This window comes from Vespula vulgaris, chromosome 2 (genome assembly GCF_905475345.1).
Source record: "Vespula vulgaris chromosome 2, iyVesVulg1.1, whole genome shotgun sequence".
NCBI classification, from domain to species: domain Eukaryota; kingdom Metazoa; phylum Arthropoda; class Insecta; order Hymenoptera; family Vespidae; genus Vespula; species Vespula vulgaris.
In genome coordinates this window covers 16,872,558-16,896,443 of record NC_066587.1, presented here as the reverse complement: position 1 = coordinate 16,896,443, position 23,886 = coordinate 16,872,558, and the positions used below count along the sequence as shown (strand labels likewise).

The following is a 23,886-nucleotide window of genomic DNA, read 5'->3' as shown; positions in this document are numbered from 1 at the left end:
TATTTTTATTAAAACTCCGTTAAACTTTTAATAGTTATTTTTGTTAAAGCTTCATTAAACTTTTAACAGTTATTTTTGTTAAAGCTTCATTAAATTATCTTCTTTGCTTTTTCTCCATTCTTACCCTCCCTTCACTTCTCTTATTTGCTACCCCTGTTCCCAACAGATATGTACTTACATATCTATTAATCACGATTTCTATGGTCCCACTATCTAACGACGATTCAATTACAGTAATACGTTATCCACCAATATTATGAAATGGTTGCTTATCTTAAGGAACGTTGGAACTCGTTCCTCCAAGAAAAAATGTCCAACACATATGAACATTATTTTCGTCATGGATATCTAGAAAATGTCTTATCGCTCGAGGTTATAAGGAAGAGTGGTGGGAACGGGGAGATTGGTGAGAGAGACAGGAAAGTAGAGATAAAACTAGATAGGTAAATATGTGCATGCTCGAGATTTCCTCTGAGGGTGTTAAATAATATCGACATCAAACTAAAGTTGTACACCGATCGATCAACGACATCGAGTAACTCTCGACTGGCCACGGTTAATTAGCTATCTAGGCGTTGCACCGACCGAACTACCCAACAACAAAATTATTATCCCGAATATATCCGGTATTTCTTTCTCTCTCTCTTTCTCTTTTTCTCACACACCCGTACACGGATACAAAGAGAGAGAGAGAGAGAGAGAGAGAGAGAGAGAATAATGGGGGTCAACAAGAGTCTCGAAAAAGCTCTCGTTCTTTTCAATTATCCACGATTAATAATCCCACGAGTTATAAGAGCAAACCGATTAATCTCTATCCTAGCTAACTATATCAAGAAAGTTTATGACAACGATATAAAGCTAACCATACCTGTGATATACTTGCCCAATATAAGATTCTAGTACGAATGGTTTACGTCTGGATATCTCGTTGTTCGTTCTCATACGAACTCGCAGCGAAGGGCTTTACGAAGATCGGAAAGAAATGGAAAAAGGAAAGCAAGAGAGAAAGATAAAAAGAAAAAGAGAGAAAAAGTTAACGCCCAAAAGTATCCGCATAGACGGTATCATGTCGGGAGATAAGACGATGGGCGTGATCAAGTGTAAAAGGGGGGCGGGATAAGAGGCATGCGCTTTAAATCTTGGCACGCCCATTAACGTAAATGAGATTGGCGAGAGAGTAACACTGGAGGATAGTCTCCAATCCTGTCTGGTTGGTACGTCACCAATAAAACGCTGGTACCCAAGAACGGTACATCTTCAACTGGTTGATCGTTATTAAACCACGCCTATTAGGAGTAGGGATAACCATAGGTTCGTCGTACGGCAACGCTCTAGTTGGTTGGACTGGTTGGTAGTGGCGGTAGTGGTGGGGAGGCGGATTTCGGAAACGGTGAATGCGGAGTGACAGAGAGAAGGGTAGAGAAGCAACGAAAGAGAGACGCCGAAATCAAGCGAGTTGCCCCTCAGTTGCCACGGCGGGAGCCCAGACCATACTCTCAGTCCCGCTGTGAGCGTAGAAAGGAACGCTACGGACACACTTTACCTTGTCCGTTCGTTCGCGGTATATTTCCTTGCTTTCATTTCGTACATCAGAATCGAATGTGTTCCTACGCGTCGTTCACATCGGATATTTTTCTTGCATCGACGAGCACATCAACGAATGATAGTGGACTCCAGTGAGAACCAACACGGCCGGTACGTGTATAACTTCATAAATTTGTGCTTGTGAGAAAATAGAAGAAGAAGAAAAAAGAAGGAGACGAAGACAAATAAGAAGAGGAAAGAGATACAAGAATTAGCTCGACGGACAAATATATCCGTAGTGTGTAAAGTGAATATTTGGGAGGACGGATCTCCCTAAAGGGGGAAAAAAAGAAACATATATCATGGCAGACGTAATTTGTAAAAAGATCCAAGCGTACGGAAAGAAAATCATTCCATAAGAGTGCTTCAATTTTATAGGTTTCTCTTGATATCTAACAAACCGACGTTTGATAAAGAGACGCGTATACGCATAGAAGCGCGCGCGCGCGCGCGCGCACGTATAACACACACACACGCGCGCATACGAATACGCAGCATAAACACATACACACACGCGCGCACGCACACACACACACACACACATACACATACACATACACATAGACATTTATTTTCTAATAATAGATCGTACCGTTAGAAATTTCAAGTAAATCGAATAAATAAAAGAACAAACTCCATTAGGAAACATAATCGGACATGATAAGCCGGCGGATCGAACGATAGTCTACATACATATACATATATATATATACGTATATATATATATATATATATATATATATATCGGATAGCGAAAGTTCTCCGTTTAAGCATCACGATGATGAACGCCTTTCTCGATGGCGTCTCCTCGCATCCGCATCACCTGGCGAACCTGGGGATAAAGTTGTCACCGAGCGGAGGCGGTGGTAGCGGCGGTGGTGCCGGTTCGACGGCGGACGGCGGTCCCGGTGGTGTCCAACCGACGGCCGGTGAAGCACCGTCTCAACAACACCATCATTTCCATCCCCAGGGTTATCCACCGCATCATCCTCATCCTGCTCCCCACATGGCGCCTCATATGGGCCATCACATGAGCCATCATCCGGGTTACGCGGCTCGTGACTTTTTATTACGTCGGGAACACGAGTTCAACGCAACCGCGAATCCTACCACTCCGGAAAGTGGCTTGGGCCTGTTCACGCCTCTTCATCACGATGGAACTGCGGCAGCAACGATGCAACAATTTCCTCATCACCCGGCGCAACATCCGCTGGCGGCCAGTCATTATCCTGGACATTATCCTCAAGATTCTAGGCTACCACCTCATCATCAATATCTAAGTGCGCCACATTTGACGCCGGCGTCAATACACCATCAACAACATCCAGGAGTTAGTCATCCTAGTCACCATCCTCATGGTGCATTCTTAAGGTACATGAGGAGCAACGGTACAGGTGCTGGTAGTGGTCCCAATACAGGGGTCGTACAAAACGGTGGACAGAGACAAGAAATGTCTTGCATGTGGGTCGATCAGGATGCACCAGGACCGGGAAGGAAACTCTGCGGTAAACTATTCAACTCCTTACACGACATCGTAACGCATCTTACCGTCGAACACGTAGGCGGACCCGAGTGTACCACTCACGCCTGCTTCTGGCAAGGCTGTTCACGAAACGGCAGGGCATTTAAGGCAAAGTACAAGCTTGTCAATCACATAAGGGTACACACTGGTGAAAAACCGTTTCCTTGCCCTTTCCCTGGTTGCGGAAAGGTATTTGCCAGATCGGAGAATCTCAAGATACACAAGAGAACCCATACAGGTCAGTGGTTGTTGATTTTTCACGTCTTATCTATTTCTATATCCATCTATTCTTTAATCGAACGATTTATCCTATTCACTCAAAGAATTTTATCCGAGTATTACGGGTAAATCACGAGGGATGGATAAAAAGGATTGTCCTATATTTCCTACTACTACTAATATTACTATCAGATATTACTACTAGATACTAATACTACCACTACCACTACTACTCTTTTTCTCTTCTCTCTTCAGTCTTGTTTACCAGTTCTACCAGAGACGCCCTAGGCGCCTCAGGTCGTTTCAATGTAATCAAGTAGGTCTTTACGATGACAAGAATTTTTTTCAGACGCAATTAAGAAATTACCAGGCTATATATCCTAACGTTTTATGCCCAAGAATCCTGGACATTGTATTTACATATTTATATACGAGACGAGGTAGAACCTATATTCTCATTGGTTGCTCTGCCGACGGCTAGACGCCAGAAAGAGAGATAGAGAGAGAGAGAGAGAGAGAGAGAGAGAGAGAGAGAGAGAGAGAGAGAGAGATCATGGAATGAGAGAAGAAACCGGCTGGTGATCTTCTCTCTCTTTCTTTCTCTGGAAAATTCCTTTCTGGAAAGTCACTATTAATTAATTCTCTCTTCTCTTTCTTTTTTCTTAAAACCCTCTCTCTCTCTCTCTCTCTCTCTCCTTTTCTTTCTATCTCCTCTTCCTTATTTTCATCGACGAAATTTAAACCACCTTATTCATTCTAACGAAAATGCAAACTTTTCGTTAAAACTAGATCAAGATTCAAACTCGATTCTATTTCTGGTAACGAAATCCAAGGAGTCACGAAAGTTTTAGATTTTCGTTATAATTCGCAAGGATCAGAGTATTGTTAAAACGACTGAAAATGTTCGATATCCACGATCACAGTATAGATATATCGCGCAGATAGATGCGATTAAATTTCGTTTGTCATTTATAACAAACGCCTTCTTCAACCCTCGAACTCCCTCGTTCGATTCGATTCGTTCACCCCGTCGCTAACTCTCAGGGACAATACGACATATATATATGTGTGTATATATATACATATTCATATATATATATATATATATATATATATATATATATATATATAGGTATATATCCCTAGCCACGATGAGAGTCGCCATACTTTGCTCATCCCCCTTTCTTCTTTTTTATTTTATTTTTTTTTTTTCAAAATGTACCCCTCACCAACCGAAAAACTCCAACACTCCGTGATACGCCTCGAGGTTCTCTCTATTAATTTTCATCGATGAAAGATGCCAGTCGTCGAAAGAGAGAGAGAGAGAGAGAGAGAGAGAGAGAGAGAGAAGGTTTCTCTACGACGAAAAGCTTCTTTCTCCTCTCTCATTGTTCGCGATTAATCACGCTGTAGGTGTTGTACTCTGAGACGAAGGGAATAAAAAAAGAAAGGAAAAAGAAAAGGAAAAAGAAAAAGATAAAAATGAAAAGAGAACAAAGTAGAGGGAGGGAAAAGAAACACGTGAAAGAGACAATTTTCTCCTTTATTGTTTCCGCTCCTTTTTCTATTTTTCTTTCTTCTTCTTTTTCTTTTTAATTTTTCTTTCTTTGTTCTATCCTCTTTTTTTTTTCTTTTTCTCACTCAAGTACAAATCGTAGCTATCTGTTGTTCGCAATGTCGCGCGAATATTTATTTATTTATTTATTTGTTTGTTTATTTGTTTGTATATTTTTTTACTATTTTTGTTTCGTCATCGTCGAGGGATTGATAATTTTATTACGTAAATATTTTTTATTACATCGTTTACAAATATATGAAATATATATTTTAGAAAATATTAAAATTGTTAATACCTAAGTAATTCAATTTCGAGCGAAATGAAAGGTTTCATTAAAATTTCATTGACAATAACAATCGAAAATATGATTTATTTGATAATTTCTTTAATTCTAATGGACGTCAATATTGTTATTGGTTTTTAACGCGTTTCAATTAGATATAAAAGACCTAACTATTCTTTCTCTTCGATTGAAATTGACGTGAAGGAATAAATACCTCTTAAAGCCCTCTCGCGAGAAATTCGAATGGACATTTTAAAAAAGAAAGAAAAAACAAAAAAAAAGAAAAGCACTTCTCGCGGTACGCACGGTTTCACGCTTTGTTTTCTTCTATTCTTGGTCTATAGGTACATACATATATAAGCGTGCTCAAATCCCCCTTTTTTCTCTTTTTTTCTTTTTTTTTTCCATTGTCCTTTCTCACTGCAACGCAAAGCTCGATCTCGCCTCTGTTTTCATTGTCCTTTCGCGGAGCTGATGGACAAATATTTTGGTTGCTTGGTTGCAAAATATTTTCATCGTCATGCGACACGGATATACAGTCAATCATATTGATGAGAATTGCAAAAAATACTATATATATATATATATTTGCATTTGCAGGTTTATTAAATAAAATATAAGAGGAAAATATGCTACCTAAAAAAAAGAAGAAGTAAAAATGAAATCAAATTTGTCTTCTCTGATTATGTGATCATACTTTAGAACAGTGAACCTGTGTTAAATAAATAGATAAAAAGAAAAGTTTAGAATAAAAAAAAAATATATATATATATATATATATATATATATATATATATACATACGTACGTATTATTAGACTGATATAATCGAAAGAAAAAAAAAAGAAAAGAAAAAGAAAAACAATTAAAATTATATATTAAAATAATACTCCATGATATTTCTTTATCTTCACCAATTTTATTACGTACTTTTTAAAACAAACTGTAGAGAGAGAAAGAAAAAAATATGTCCACACGTCCAAGTATTATTCGAATCACGCAATCTCAAAGAAAAGAAAAGAAAGAAGAAAGATAAAAGAAAATTAAAATTACTTACAGAAATTATTCCCACCAATATTTCTCACTCTCTCCCACTCTTTTTCTCTTTGTCCACCCTTCTCTTATAAACTTTCTAAGCTAAAGAGTAAAAAGAGAGAGAAAGAGAAGACAACGGAAATAAAAGAAGAGGGTTGTTTCTTATTAAGCTGCAGATGCAAGTTCGTTTCGAACGATGTTAGCCATTAGCCTAAATTGATATGCATCATAAAGCGATGCTACTGCACCCTCTCTTTCTCTCTCTCTCTCTCTCTCTCTCTCTCTCTCTCTCTCTCTTTTACTACATAAAAAAAATAGAGAGAGAGAGAGAGAGAAAGAAAGAGAGATGGTGGTAGGAAAAAGGAAACGACAGAGAGTATCTATCGCTCATGCAACGAATAAGAAGACGATTGGTCCGATCGACAATGGATTCCCCCTGGCTTGTACGCCATTGGTCAGGATTTTCGGGGAGGTTAGACGACGAAGAATAAGGGGATGATACGGGATGAGTAGACGAGGGTCGAACGATGAAAGCGAAATAAGCGTTAAGTAGAGGGTGAATGTGTTGAGACCGAGATCAGAGGGTTGAATGAAAGTTCGAGTTTGCTAGATGCATAAATGGCTACTTAAAATCATTCCTTCGAGCGAATGCTCTATCATAAATCCCTTCATTTTACTTTCAATTGATTAATGATTAAAAAATGTGTGTGTGTATATATATATAAATGTATGTAAATAATGTAGTTAAAAAATATTTAATTCGTTTGAGTTTAGCAACGTTGAATTAAAAGAAGTATAAAATTGTTTAAACTAAAAGAATTATTATAATACTATAATAAATAGTGACGATTAAAATGATCATATATTTAATTATAATAATTAATACGTATAATTATTAATAGATATAACTAGAATAATATAAAATAAAATAAAAGAAATTAATATAAAATAGATGGTGTAAAATTATATTTGATATAATAGAAATATGGAATTATAATTATTGTGTGAATATATATAATAATTACATTATACATTACACACACACACAGACACACACAGACACATATATATCTGTGATAAAACAATTATATTCATAGTAAAACAAATAATGTGAATTATTATATCCATAATTATATTAATAAAAGTTAAACACTGTAACACTCTTAATAATAATAATAATAATAATAATAATAATAATAATAATAATAATAATAATAATAATAATAATAATAATAATAATAATAATAATAATAATGATAATAATAATAATAATAATAATAATAATAATAATAATAATAATAATAATAATAATAATAATAATAATAATAATAATGATAATGATAATAAGAATAATAATAATAGATAACACAATAAAATAAATTTACTAAGTAAAACTAATAATTACCAACTTATTAAGTATACTTAAATAACTTTGAGATGTCTTAAATAGCAATATTATTATTCTTCATAGAACTCTCCGTACTTACTCGGTTCTTGGTAATTTTTTTTCTTAACGATTTTTGCTTGAAAGATGAAGGGTTGGAAAGGGTAGTGGAAGGGCGTAAAACGTCGGTGAAGAGCAAGACACGTTCAGAAAGAGAAAGAAAGAAAGAGAAAGAGAGCTGCTGGCTCGCTCGTGTCCGCTTCGTGGGGCGTCGAGTACGCGAGACGTCGAGAACTGAGAGGGGAGAGAGGAAAAAAGGATACTGAAGTTATGGAGGGTGAAAGAAAGAGGGAAAGAGAGAGAGAAAGAGAGAGAGAGAGAGAGAGAGAGAAAATAACGAGGTGATGGCGAGAGAGACCACGAGACGATATTTGCTTCGGTCGCAGGCTTAGAAATTGCCAGGGCGATCGTCTTCCAACGGGTTACACGTTCTCTACGATCTTACAAAGAGAAAGAAAGAGAGAGAGAGAAAGAGAGAGAGAGAGAGAGAGAAAGAGAGAGATAGAAAAAGAATCGATATTTTTCTTCGAGCGAATTTATCGTCTGGGTCTGATCGATGTTCTGTTCTCTTCAGAAAGAGAGAGAGAGAGAGAGAGAGAGAGAGAGAGAGAGAGAGAGAGAGAGAGAGAGAGAGAGAGAGAGAGAGAGAGAGAACGACCGAAACGAAAATCGTGATACCATACCTATTCGCCGAATTAGAAACTAATTAAATACGAACACGAAATGATGTGTAACGGTATAATTATTAATCACGAACTTGCGAATTAATTTTGTCTCTCTCCTCGTTTCTTTATCTTTTTGTTTTCTTCATTCTTTTCTTCTTTTTTTTTTTTTTGATTAAAGATTTTTGTTCGTCTTAAAATCTCTTTTTTCTCTCTTTTTTTTTTTTTCTTTCTTTATGCACACATAGACTCGTTCGGATATGTCTTCGATTTTTTTTTTGTAATTGAATTTTTTCTGACCGTTCGAATATCATCATTAGATCAAAGAAATCTGTCATTTAAATTTTACAAAATATGTTGATAAAAGTAACGGTATAATTATTCATCTAAGATACGATGATTAATTAATTTAATGATCATCGATCACCTAACGATTATCATTCTTTGATTGAACGAACGAATAAATTCGTTTATAACGTACGATATTTTAAAGAGTTTCTACAAAAGAAAAAGAAATAAAAAGGAATATAATTTTTTATAACCTGCTTGTAACATTAATTATTTGTTTTACTTCGATATGGGAGCACTTGCGCGAATATTATTAATCGATATTTCAAATTAAAAATTTCGAACGAATTTAATCAGATAATTTACTCTGGCTTCTCAATACGTTTTTTATTATTTTTTTTTTTTTCGTTCGATGTGGTCTGTTGTATGAAATAAAAACTTCCTCTGCTTTCTTTTTTTTTTGTTTTTCCTGTTTATCAACTACGTATATCAAGAATATTTAAATTTCACGTTGTAGTTCACATAATATTTCCATATTGGATATATATTAGCCAAAAAACTAAATTCTATTAAATCACACATAAATGGGCAATTAATGCGACGCGAATAAATTAGTAAACGTGCTCGTATAATTTTCAATGTAAAAATAAACCTATAAATCAACGCTTAACTTGACCCTAACAAGATATAAATCAAGATTTAAATATCATTATTAATTTACGATTAATCGATTATTGATATCTTAACAATAATATTAATAATAATAATTTGTTAACGATTACAATTACTACGATTACATTAAATAAATATGATCATATAAAAAAAAATAAAAAACAAAAAATAAAAAAAGAAAAATAAAAATTAAATTTAAAAAATAAGAAACTTCACGCTAGTTGGTTAGATCTTATCGATCTTGTATCTATTCGATCGTCATCGAGAACGTTTAGAAAACGATGATGGACGTTCATCGTGGAATAAATTCGATGATAGATAAAAGATTATGCCAAGTTATCGAAGAGTTATCGAAATCTCAAAGAGAGATCGAAAGATCGATCAGCTTGGTCCTATACTTATGGATCGAGAAGTCCGATTCGAAGATAAAACGCCGATCGAGAAATCCGCCTGTTCGATTCGAATCTTTTGCTTCTTCTTTTTTTTTCTTTTTTTTTCATCATCTTCTTCTTCTTCTTCTTCTTTTCTATCTCGTTCTCGAATGTTTCGTTATTCGCTTTCAAGAATGAGAACGTTCGCTGTTAAGAAGATCGATAAAACGTATAGAATATCATGTTACTCGAACGCCATGGAGAAGTTAGATTTAGAACGTAAGTACTCAACTACGACATTGATACAATTTCTTATCATTGTAAATTCCTTTTGAAAAGAATTTTTTATGACGATTAAAAATAACAAGTAGTGGAAATAACGTCGATCAGACGATTAATATTTTTCAATTTCGGTTCGTACGATAAACATCGAATACATATTAACGTAGCATTGTTGTTATATCGTATCGAAAAATTTTCGTATGTCATTGTCAATTTTTTAATCATTGTCATTTTTATATTGAATTTGTAATTTATTTTTTAAATTTATTACTTCTATAATTTATTTTAATTTAAGATCTAATTTTTATCGTTAGAATACTTTTCATTAGAACAAATGTATTATATTTTCTTCTCGTCGCAGTGTTAACTTATTAAGTAGTGTTAATACTTATTAAAGAAAAAAATTGTTATTGCTAATGAATTCAGATACAGTTTAATAAACGTGATATTCTTTATCTCTCTTTCTTTCTCTCTCCTTTTCTACCTCTCTCTCTCTCTCTCTCTCTCTCTCTCTCTCTCTCTCTCTCTCTCTCTCATAGCATTGGTGATATCTCAAATTTTCATAACCGTATAAAATTTATATTGAATCAATTAAAATCCCTCACCGTATTAACAACAAAATCAAAATTAATTAATAAAAGTTCTAAATATTTTCATGAAGCACACGTGCACGATGAAATGATTAAAATTTTTCAATCTTCTTTTCTTTCTCTTTCCTTTTCTTTTTTCTTTCTTCTTCCTGCACGAAATTATTAACCATCCATTCGTTGCTCGCAAAAACATACTTTCGTGTGAAAAGATCGATAAAAAAGAATTCTTCTCGTCTACGTTTTTGAAAAAAGGAAAAAAGAGAGGAAAGTGAAAAGGAAAAGAGAACGGACAGGAAAAATAAGAAAAAGGAAGAAAGAATAAAAAAAAAAAGAGAGAAAAATAGCCAACTACGTTGCTGTTTATATATCCGTGGCTTTGTTAAACTCGACCGCCCACATCTTCATCGATCGTATACGCGGTGAACCGACTCGTCTTCTTTCGATAAGCTTTTGGAAGGAGGAAGCGTGGAAAAGCAAACGGTACATCGAAGCCGGAAAAAGCTGTCCCTTCTTCTTTCCACCTCCTCCAGAAGAAGAAAAAAAAGAAAGAGAGAGAGAGAGAGAGAGAGAAGAAACGAGAGAAAAAAAATAACAGAAGAAATAACCACGCTGTATATTTGCAGTGTAACGACATATGCACTGTAACATTTCTTTTCCTCTTCTTTTTTTCACTGAATTAATTTTAATTTCTTTTTCAATTAATAATTCATTTCTTCTTTTAAGAATTAATTTCTAATACACTCAACGAGATGTTCCTTCTAATCGCACAGGTACATGGGTACATTTACGTGGATACGTTTGTGAAATTAGAGGACATTCGAAATTGTTGTTGTAATATTTTTTTTTCTTTTTTTTTTCTTCCTTTTTTTTCACCAGCTTTGTCATTTCTAACAGACTCAATGTAATATTTCTTTTGATCGCGTGTATATTAAAAGTTAGAAATGCTCGTTGATTTTTCTTTTCATTCGTGAATTAATTTCTGATATTATACATTCGACGCAATGTTTCTTTTAATCGCATTTATCATTAACAATTAATAAATGTAATACGAAAAGTATCTTCGATCTCAATCGAAATTACTTTTAGTCTGATCTAAATAATAGATTAACGAATTATTAACGAATATTTTCTTTCTATTAGCTTCTAATAAAACGATTATTCCCTCAAACAAGAAATTCTTCAAATTAATTCTAAAAATTATTATCTAAACGAAAAGAAAAAAAAAAGAAAAACTTTTTCATCTCTAAAATAATTACTTTTATAATCCGTGAAATTCATAAATAAAATAATCGAAATAAATTTCCTTAAGAACCTCCCCTTATCCAATCCCTCTCCAACCACCCGATTTCTGTAACCATACCACCCGTTCATAAATCTTACTCGGTTATCACAGTGGAAAACATTAATTAGATTATTTTTTCCCTTAGGTAATTCACATAGATATCCTAGAATTATCTGACGTCAGATCTGGTAAGATAGTAGATAGATAGATAGAAAGATAGATAAATACATTCATACACACATACACACACACATCCTGTTCACTAATTAGTTCACTCGTCGTTTATACAAACGATCACGATCGAGCAAACTCAGACTCGAAGTATATAGGCACTGTTATAACTCTTTCTCTCTCTTTTTCTTTCTCACATGCGCGCGCGCGCGCCTAAGAGATTCTGATATAAAGCATGCGTCCTAGTGGTGTTTTATCGAACCAAGTCGTGTGTCGTTCGGCCAATGGCAAATGATTCATAAGGATACATAAATTAACATCCACTGAGGCCCTTCCCAAGCCTTAAGGCAACGTCTCCAAGGAACGAGACGGGACGAAACGGGACACTTACGATCTTCTGTGTGAAACTGATTTAGACAGAAAGATTTGTTGCAAAAGACGGCTGGCTGCTGTACCCAAGCTGGCTGCTGTACCCAAGCAAGCTGTCCAGCTCACTCTGGGCTGGCTGTTCCTAGCCTCGGGCATCTTTTCTCTCTTTTCATCTACCTATCTTGTTCGTCCATACAAACACACACAGAAACGCATATATCTGTGTATATATCTTTCTTTCTCGTTCGTACGAACTCTATCTCATTCTTACTCAAAACGACATACCAAAGTTTAAACTATCTTGTAAATACGTCGGATAAGTGATCACACAAATACGTTATCGAAAATGTATCTTATAGATCTGTAAACTCATAGACAACATTTCGTAGCGCATTCTAACGTAATTCCTTTTATTCATTTTATAAACGTAAATTAGAAAATTTGTCTTCGTTTTGTTCGTTTGTTCACGAATTTTCTAGTTTAAAAAAAGAAGAATTTTCATTTGATTTATTATCAGGGATATGGCGACAAAAGTTAATTCCTTTTTTAGTTAGTCGATTTTGTTTACTACATAATATATGTCGAATGTTATATATCTTACTATATAATAATAAAATAATGTGTAACGTAATCGTTAAAATACTACAACGTTGATTTTTATCGACAAAATGATATTTAATCGTCTTAGAAGATATTACGCGTATGATCAGATTCTTCTTCTTCTTCTTCTTATTATTATTTTTTTTTTATTATTATTTTGTTTCATTTAATTAATTAAACATAAAAAGCACAGTCACGCTAATATCTCCGTAATAGGATAAAATTATTTCTAAAAGCTCTTTCCGTAAATATTTGCAAGGAATTTAGGACGTCTACCAAATCGATCGAGTTTAGTTAACGAGCAAGCAGTAAAACGAGAAGTTCTATCGTATAACGAAACCTGCTTCAACGTTTTGCAATCTAACTCGAGAGCTCGAGTTGATTTAATTGATACGTAACGAACGGGATCCACGTTCATTGGTTCTAAACGTTTTCCTTACTAAACTCGTACGATCGAGTTACGATCATTGTAATTAACTCGCACGATCTCAATTGTCTTTCGTATTACATTATCAATGTGATTTCCCAGTACTATTGAAGATCTTTCCTGACATCATATTTATTGAATAAAAAAGAAATGAACAAATAATTTCAGATCAAAAGATACGCATTCATTCGATCAGATCTTGTTTTATTTTTATCCACACGATAAATATTTATTCGAATGAAAAAGGAAAAAAAAAAGAAAAATTCTAATTTATTTATTTCTTTTTTCTTCCTTTTCTTCTTTTTCTTCTTCTTTCTTTTCATTTTTCACTTTCCTTCTTTTTTTTTATCTTTTTTTCTTAAATAAGAATCAACAATATATAACATCTCTTTCTATCCGTTTGCTCGAACCTCCGATTATATAAAAATATTTTTCAGGTCAAATTTATTAGTAACAAAACAAGAAAAGAACAATTAAATACATTCTTATTAATCATTTCAATTTCACATCTTCAAGATAAATATACTCGTCGAAAAAAAAAAATATTAATGAGTAATACAAGATATCGGTAATTATCAGATTAAAAAAAAAAAGAGAGAAAAGAGAAAACGAAGAAGAAGAAATAATCGAACTTATTTTTTTCTTTTTTTTTTTAATTAAGAATCAACGATATAAAATCTTTCCGTCGCATTATCGACTTCTCTCTCTCTCTCTCTCTCTCTCTCTCTCTCTCTCTCTCTCTCTCTCTCTCTCTCTCACCCGTTCGTAATAATTGAACGGAAACGTGTGTTGATACAGTTAATGGCGAGTGTCTACGGCTGGTCAATGACGATCATCCAAACGACTTTTGACGGACATATATATCTCGTGATGAAAAAGAGAAAGAGAGATAGATAGATACATAGATACATAGATAGATAGATAGATAGATAGATAGATAGAAACAGAGAGAGAAAGAGAGAGAAAGAAAAAGAATCAAAAGGCGTCGTCATTAAATACGAAACCCAACAGCGTAGCCTTTAATAGAAATCGAGCCGTACGCGATTGGCTTCTGCAAAAACAGAACCAGTTAATTATCGAATGCTTCAGCGTGAGTTTAGTCTCCCTATATATTCTTACGCTAGCGTATATACGATCGATCGGCTGAAAAAATAACGAGGACACGCGTGAACACGTGTGGTAAAAGAAGAGCGACTAATACTCTTTCTCTCTCTCTCTCTCTCTCTCTCTTTTTTTCTCTGTCTTGTTTTCTCTCTCTCTCTCTTTCTCTCTCTCTCTCTCTCTCTCTCTCTCTCTCTCTCTCTCTCTCTCTGTCTTCTATACAATCGATAAACATTCAGTCGATAAAAAATAATTAAATCTCGATTCATCCTTGAAGATCATTACGACGATTTCGTAAATTATTATGACGAGCTTAAAAAATATTTCCTTAATTATTATCTTTTATCATTTTTATTTTGTCTTTATTTGTCCTTTCTTCTCTTTTCTTTCTTTATTTATTTTTCTTTTTCTAGACGATCTTTCTCCGAACGAATTCTTTTAATAATCCTTCCGCCAATATTTTGGAGAGAATTTATTTGTTGGAAAATAAATCGGTGAAGCCAATTTATATAATTTTTTTATATAATTTATGTGAGTATATATATATATATATATATATATATATATATGTCGTTGTAACTGTGAATTTTATTATAATGATTCACTTATTTGCAAGTCAACTCACAAGTCGAAACTGTTTACGATAAATTGTCTTAAACGATACGGAAATATGTATATAATTATGTACGATAAATTATAGTATCCGTTATAAAAAAAAGAAATGTTATTACAATAAAACGGCACTTTTATACGGGTCGTCATATATACATAATATCGAACAAATTATATATACATATTTTGCTATAAATAAATGTATTAAGAATCCACATAAAATAAAAGAATAAAAATATTCAATAAACTAGATTCAATCCAGAAAAGAAAAAAGGAGAAAGAAATATCCTAATTTCTATAATCTTGATCATTCAGGAAAAAAAATTTGATTAGCGTGCCTGTCAAAAAAAAAAAAAAAAGGAAAAAGAAAGAAAAAGAAAAAAGAAAGAAAAGGTAAAGCACGAAAAAAATACTATATATACATCATCGAAATGATATTATCACGATTATTTAAGAAAAGAAAAGAAAAAGAAAAGAAAAGTAATCCGTCGTTAAATATAAGGACGAACTATATAAGGTATATTCAGTAAGTTTGGAACAGGTTTCCTTATCGTTATAGCGATAACGTTCAAGGTCCACAAAGAATGAAATTCTTTTCGAAATGTATGTATAATATGTATGTACATCGCTAATTGCAAGTACGCAAACCTGACCAATAAAAGCTACAACCAAGTACAGTAACGACGAATATGCTCATGAGTAATTAATATACATATATATCTATGTATTTATGTATGTAACTAAGTATGTATGTATGTATGTATGTATGTATTTACTTACTTACTTATGTATATATGTATATATGTAACGAATGCGACTTATGCGCATTCGTAATAAACCGACAAATACCTACGCGCTAACGTTCATTAGCCACTTTATTGATTATTAATGATTCGATTAAACGATCGATAAATCTTATTTGCCAGATACATCGGAATTAACAAAACTTTCGAAGAAATATCCAACGACAAAAAAAAAAGAAGAAGAAGAAGAAGAAGATGAAGAAGAAGAAGGAGGAGAAGGAGAAGAAGAAAAAGAAGAAGAAGAATAAGATTGTAAATTAAATCTTTAATAGTTGTGATTGTAGTTGAATGTAAAAAAAAAAAAAGAAAGAAGGATTATTTTTTCTGATTATCATAATTATTGACAGAGAAAAAAGATGGCGAATAAAATCTTTAAGAATTATAAGTAATCGATGTTGTGTGTAAAAAAAAAAAGGAAAGAAAAAAGAGAAAAAGAGAGTAAAGATTATTATCTTTTCTGATATCATAATTATCTGAGATCACTTATTTCTTTCTCTTTTATCCCTCTCTCTCTCTCTCTCTCTTTCTCTTTTTCTTTTTATTTGTGCATTGAAAAAAGAGATAAAAGGATAGAAAGAAAAGATAAATCGAAGTCATCTGGAAAGGAAACGTTATAACGTGGAAAGTTTACGAGTCGATTCGTTCTCGATGACTTTTTTCAATGAAACTTTATGATTGTTTCGTTCGATCGATTCGCCGACGGCTCTCTCTCTCTCTCTGTTCTTCTCATCATGTAAAAATAGACAAAAATATTATAACGTAAGATAAATTTTTTCTATATTTAATAACATTATATAGCAATTCGATGTAATTGTTGTAGTTGTAAAAAAAAAAAAGAAAGAAAGAAAGAAAAAAAAATGTAAAATATCTTATATCAATAGACAAAGGGAAGAATATTTATTTGATGAGAATAAATGTAAACGAATAAATAAAAAAATAAAAGCAAAGGAAAAGCAAGATAAAGACGAAGATAAAAATAAAATTCAAAAGAAATATTTCGATATAGATAGAGGTCAAAACGTTTAACTTAATAATATACCTAATGCTACTTACGTATGTATGTATGTATTTCGAACACGATATGTTTCTTGTAAAAATATTTCTAATCTTTCTCTAACGCAACTATCATACCACGGATTTCTGTTTAATAGAAAGGATCTTTCGTGAGAGAGAAAAAGAGAGAAATATCATATACGCAACGTATACGTATATGAGAGTAATATGAGTATTCTGTGAGTAAAAAGAAGAAAATATTTATAAGGGATAAAAAAAGAGAGAGAGGGAGAAGGGAAGATAGAAAAAGAAAAATAGAGAGAAAGAGAGAAAAATGAAAAAAAAAGATGAAAACAAAATATTTCGATATAGATAAACGTCGAAAACGTTTACGTTAGTGATATATGTATCTTACTGTATATATATATATTTTATACCATGTTATTTTTGTAATAATATTTGTTATCTTTTTCTACTTACGTGACCATTACCTTGAATTTCTCGTAAAGAAAGCATCTTTCGAATCAAAGAGAAAAGAAAAAGACAGAGAGAGAGAGAGAGAGAGAGAGAGAGAGAGAACGAGAGAGAGAAAAATATATATATGTGTATATATATATCGAGATCTTGAATAGAGTTTCGAATGACGCAAATGCGTAGGTGAAAAATAGCAAAAGAGAGAAGAAGAGAAAGAGAGTTAAAGACGGAAGGATTTTAAAAGAAATCAAACACTTCTGGTTTATCTTCCGTGGTGTTGCGATGTTTCTGAACGCTCCAGACAAGATGAGGAGACAAGAAGAAAATAACAGTTTCTCTTCCCTAAGGAATAAACTTCTTTTTCTCTCCAGTCGACCTCCTCCTCTTCACCTTCCCTATCCATCCATCCACATCCTTTTCGTATTTACTATAGCCACCATTATCGATCGTAATTCAACGGGAAGCTTTTCTAAAGTAGTACAAACATTTCCCTTACCCCTTTTACTACGAAATCGTTCGAGTAATCATCTGTATTTATGTGTGTGTGTGTGTGTGTGTGTGTTTGCCTGTACATATCTACTGTGATTTCTATTTTCTTTTTATTTTCTTTTTATTTTCTTTTTCCTTTCTTATTTTTTTGATTATTGTTATTATCTCATTTATATCATCAACAAATTATTTCTTTTTTTTTCTTTTCTTATTCTCGTCGTTATTAGGATATGTAATAGAAGATTGAGAGTTTGCAGGAAATAATCTTTTTTATATGTATATATATATGTGTGTGTGTGTGTGTGTGTTAGATTTGACTATTAACTTTGACTATGAAAGTCAATGTCTACAAATTCGAATAAACAGATTGGATTTAAATAATTAAATTTAACGTTATGTTACAAAAGGACGATAATACGGAATGTAAATATGTACTTAGATGTGTATTTACATCTGTATGTAGAAAAACAACGATCTAACGTAATTATCAACTACGTATTATAAAATAAGTTATTTCAAATGTCACGATATAACGTTAACAAGTTAGTTTGTAATTTTCACCCATCCCTCTCTTCCTCCTTCCCCCTCTCCCTTCATGCCTATCCCTTCCCTCCTTCCTTTTCTACCACCATAGAAGATATTGATCGTAAATAAATAAACTTTGAGTCGATAAAGGAAAGATAGACAAAAAAGAAAAAATAAAAGCTTTTCGCATACTTACATGTGAGAGACACGTGTGTATGGGGAAAGAAAAAAAAACTATATATGACATTATTCAATGTTCACCATGTAGACGTCTTATCTAACATCTCTTTCAGTCTAGCGATCGTTATTATCGTAGGCTAACGTATATACGCCATGTAGTATCTATATATGTATAATAAAAATATCGATGTAATTTACACGTACTTTCTCGTAGATATATATATATATATATATATATATATATATATATATATATATATATATATATATTTTCACATAACTACTTATATGTAAGCATCTCTATATATAAGAAGTCACGATCAATAAACATGTAAACATACACATACATATACATACATACATATACATACATACATACATACGCAAATACGTAAATAGATATAAAAAGTTCATAGGACAACGAATTAAACATAGTATCTTATCTTACTTACATACAATGTTTACATCCATGCATAGACAGATACACAAAATATACGAGTTTTAATAACGACGAGAAACAAAATGGTTAACGAGAGAAAAAGAGAGAAAGGAAGAGAGAAGAAGAGAAAGAAAGAAAGAAAGAAAGAGATGGATAAAGAGGAAGATCTCAAGAGAGCGTTTTTAAAATCGTATATTTATACGAATAAAAATATTTCAGGAGAAACTGTGATGTGGGTAGTGAAGATGGTTAAGGAGGAAAGGGTGGAAGGAAGGGAGAGGGTTACGAGCCTCTCTGAATGGAGCAACAATGCGGAGAAAGAAAGAAAAAGTGAAAGAAAGAAAGAAAGAAAAAAGAAAGAGAAAGAGAAAGAGAAAGAGAAAGAGAAAAATAAAGATAAAGAGAAAGACAGAGAAAGAAACAGAGAAAGAAAGAGAGAGAGAGAGAAACAAGTAGTAACCGAAGACGGGCTAAATCATTTGAAGTTTCGTCCCGTTTCTCGTCGCGTCGCATCGCGTCGCGTATAGAATAATATCTCGCGAGAATAAGAGAGAGAAAAAGAGACAACACGCACACGCACGTACACCAACACACATATATACACCAAATATAAAAAGATAGATAGAATAAGAGTGAGAGTGAGAGCAGTGAGAGTAGGTACTACGGTAGCGGCAAAAGCAGAAGCAGCTTCACGAAATGGCTTCCACCGTTTTGCCGTGCTTTTTAAAAGGGAACGCGGGTCTCTCCTCTTCTCTCCTCCCTTCTCTCCCCAACCCGTCTGTCCTCACAATGACGATCATCGAGAAAATATCGAGTGTCCGTAACATTATACTTTACCTTCCGTTTAAATGCCCACTCTGCGGGCGCGCACTATACACACTTATACACACGTATAAACAGAGAGAGAGAGAGAGAGAGAGAGAGAGAGAGAAAGAGAGAGAGAGAGAAATACACACGTACATATAAACACAACAAAACGACTATCGTTTCTCGCTCGTTCGTATAGTTCAAGTCCGATTCACTTGCTTCTTTTCGTCTTTAGACTATCTCTTTCTATTACTCTTCTTTATCTTCTTTATCTTTTTTATTTTTTCGATGTATACTTTCCCTTTTTATCTATCTATCTATCTATCTATCTATCTATTTATCTCTATCTTTCCTTTTTTCTATTTTTTTCTAATTTTTTTTCCTCTGATTCTCGCAAGTATCTAATGTATATGTTCGATACTAAATCAGAGAATGGGAAGATCGTGAAAGATCAGGAAAAGTGGCCCTATCGTTGATCCTTTTATTCTTTTTTCTTTTTTTTTTTGTTTGAGAAAAAAGGAAAAGACGGAGAGAATCTTTTGGTATTTTGTGGAAATTGTGTCACGTATTTGTGGAACTATTTTACGTTTACTAAAGGGAAGGTATTTGTTCTTGAAAAATTATGATAAAGTCGATTTCATGAGATCGAGATGATAGATCTACGATGACGGATCCACTTTATGCTATCAATTGATCGTTTTACGTAAATAAAGAAAGTTCATGATAAATCAGTGATCATATTAATCAGATTAAACGAGTCGATTCGGTAGATCGAGATAGATCTATGACGATCGATCTATACGAAAGGGATATTAAACGATTAATTTTTCATTTCGATAAAATAAACAAATCGTCGTTTCAATGACATTATACAAATCGACCCGAATAATCGAGAGATTAAATCTACCTCGATCTATACGAAAGTATATTAAACGATTAATTTTTCATTCGTACAAAATAAACAACATTTCGATCTCGCTTAATAATCTCCCGATCGAAAGTATCTATCTGATAAACGTTAATCCCGTTATAATTAAAAATACACCATAGCAATAATTTTCCCATATAGCTCTCGTCAAAATTTATCTACGAATGATCAACGAGGATCTAAACGAATTATATACACTAAACGATTCATTTTTCATTCGTATAAAATAAACAAGTCGTCCTTTCAATAACACCACACAAATCGATTTCAAATCGATCGGGAGATGATAGATCTACGTCGATCGATACAAAAGCATATTGAAAGAACGATTAATATTTTATTTGAATTTAAATAAACAAAGTGCCGATCTCTGTCACGTTGAATACGTGATGGAAGATGTTCAAATCGAACGCATTTATCTGATAAACATTAATCACGTTGTAATAAAAGAGACAAACGTAGCAATAATTTTCCCACACGGTCCTCGTCAAAACTCATCCCTTCTTCTTCTTCTTCTTCTTTCGAATAAACTTAGAAGAAGAAGAAGAAGAAGAAGAAGAAGAAGAAGAAGAAGAAGAACGAGAAGTAGGGTCGGTTGGTTGTCTCCGTGGTCCGGTAGAAAAGGTCGAAAAAGGGAAGAGAGATAAGCAAAAAAAAATGAGAAAGACAGAGAGGAAAAGAGAGAAAGAGAGAGAGAGAGAGAGAGAAGTAAAAAATGAAGAAAGAAACGAAGAGGAGAGAGCGGAGAAAACAAAACGGAATTGCGGGCTAGCTGCGGTGGATGATTTAGGGGGCGAGGGTCGCGGGTCGAGACCGGGCTCTGGAATGCTGGACCCTCTTCTCTCTCTCTCTCTCTCTCTCTCTCTCTCTTCATATCTTATCCACTGTCTCTCTCTCTCTCTCTCTCTTTCTCTCTCTCTCTCTCTCTCTCTCTCTCTTTCTGTCTCTCTTTCTGTCTCTCTTCTCTCTGGTAAGACGACGCTGGGAGCTCTCGCGACGCTATGGTGATTCTGTGTTATGGAAGAAAAGGTGGAGGAGGATAAAATGATAAGAGACAAGGATAACAGATAGAACATTTACATAGAGGTCGTTAGTACCGGTGGTTTTTCTTCTATGTATATGTAACTACGTATAATAGATACTAACAGAGCTTCTAACCTCCATATACACGTGTGTAAACCTTTTGACATCAACGCGAAAACGTGATACTACGATTTGCACGATCCACCAATAAAATTCTTTTTATTATCATCCTTCTTATTCTTCTTTTTCTTCTTCCTCCTTTCAGATCTTTTCCAATGATCTATCGATCTTATTCTTTATCATGGACAAATTTCATTATTGAGATGGGTATTGCGCTCCTTTGGAAGTCTTTTTTTTTAAACTCGTCTATCCACTTTATACAACGTAATATCTATTTTAATTATACAATTTTTCATAAAATTTATTATCAACGATTTCGATAAACGTCGTAGATCTTATTTCTGATCACGCAAGTAATCTGTCGCTATTAAATAGATATCGTTTTATAATACAAACATTATTTTAAATGTCTATCTATTATATTCGGTAGTAATATGAAACAACAAGTAAAAATAGAAAATAAATAAAAATTAATAATTCGACAAGTACGAATAATTGATCTTAATAAAAAGTATAAAAAAATGAAAAGTCGGTAGACGTTTTCCTGTTGTTTCGTGACGAGGGCTAAAGAAAAAAGAAAATAGAAAAAGAAAGAAAAGAAATAAAGAAAAAAAAAAGAAAAGGGATCAAAGTGCCAAGTCGAAGGGCCAAGATGCGGTTTTTTTTTTCTACGCTTTCTTCCTTCGTCTCTATATACTTTTGACACATCGCGGTTGTTCGTCCGCGTTCAATTCGGTTCAGCTCGGTTCGACTTGCTTTAGTTCGCTTCGGATCGGTTCGGTTCGGTTCAGTTTAGTTTTGTTCAGTTCGGTTCAGTAAAGTTAGGTTCTCGTCGTATTGTAATTTAATTTTTGTAAGTCGACACCGTTTGGTGAGCCGACGAGGGTTATACGGTTTATTGTATTTGTAAGTACATACGTCAGTGGTTGATGTAATTTTCATCTCGTGAGAAAGCCTATACCTAACGAATTCGTTATTATACTACTAACGGTTAGGAGAAAACTTAGAAGAGTTAAAGAGAGGGAAAGAGCAATCGTACGAGAAGAAAAAGTAAGAAGAAAAAAAAATCAAAAGAAAAAAAAGAAAAATGAAAACGTGTGATAACGGGACAAACGGAAAACGTCAGTCGGTAAGTTGAAAAATCACTCGGTGCAAACAATTTCTTATCAAAACGAGAGAGAAAAAGAAAAAGAAAGAGAAAGAGAGAGAGAGAAAGAGAGAAAGAGAGAGAGAAAGAGAGCCATTAACACAGGGAAAGACACCATTTCATTTTTCCTAGAAGGGCCATTCGCGTGATCGAACCAACACCAAACGCACAACGGTCGGCTATGTTCGTCAGTAGACACGAGAGATAAAGCTGAAACAAAAACAGAAAGAGAAGAAGAAAAAAATAAAACAAGTAACGAAAAAAAAAGGGACAAGAATATACCGCGAAAAGTCCCGATAAATAAAATTGCACCGTGAAACGAGGCGAACGCACGCTAACGGCGTATCAACCATGTCGATGAAGAAAGAGAGAGAGAGAGAGAGAGAGAGAGAGAGAGAGAGAGAGAGAGAGAGAGAGAGAGAGAGAGAGAAAGGAACAAAAAAAACGAAAACAAAAAGAAGAGAGAAAAGAAAAAATAAGGAGAGCAAAAAGCGTCGGCTTTCGTTGGTCCGAGATGTTGTCTCTGGTTGAATGAATGAACGATAAAAAAAAATATGTTACTAAAAGGAAAAAAAAACATATGAAAGAGACAAAAGAAAAATAACAGTACAACGAAAACGATTCAAAAGAGAATCTCTCGTAGTTCTGTTTTCGAAATTCATTTTCATTTTTTTCTTTTTTCTTTTTTTTTCTCCCTCTGAAGACTCTTCATCTCTCTCTCTCTCTCTCTCTCTCTCTCTCTCTCTCTCTCTCTCTCTCTCTCTCTCTCTCTCTGTCCCTCTGTCTCTCTGTCTCTCTCTCTTTCTGTTTCTCTCGCTAGCAACCCTTCATCATAATCGCACAACGGCGCCGAGTCCGCGTGTGCGAACGTATGTAGAAGGAGGGCG

The 23,886-nt window shown here is 33.7% G+C and overlaps 1 protein-coding gene across 1 annotated transcript in view; it reads left to right on the top strand.

Annotated features, from left to right (window-relative positions):
* Positions 1–1,399: 1,399 nt before the first annotated feature.
* The window catches only part of LOC127072659 (zinc finger protein ZIC 4-like), a 42,588-nt gene continuing 20,101 nt past the window's right edge, over positions 1,400–23,886 (top strand). Inside the window, exon 1 of the mRNA XM_051013238.1 lies at positions 1,400–3,344. Within this exon, the coding sequence (XP_050869195.1) occupies positions 2,363–3,344 (982 nt within the window). The 5' untranslated portion in view covers positions 1,400–2,362. The remainder of the gene's footprint in view (positions 3,345–23,886) is intronic.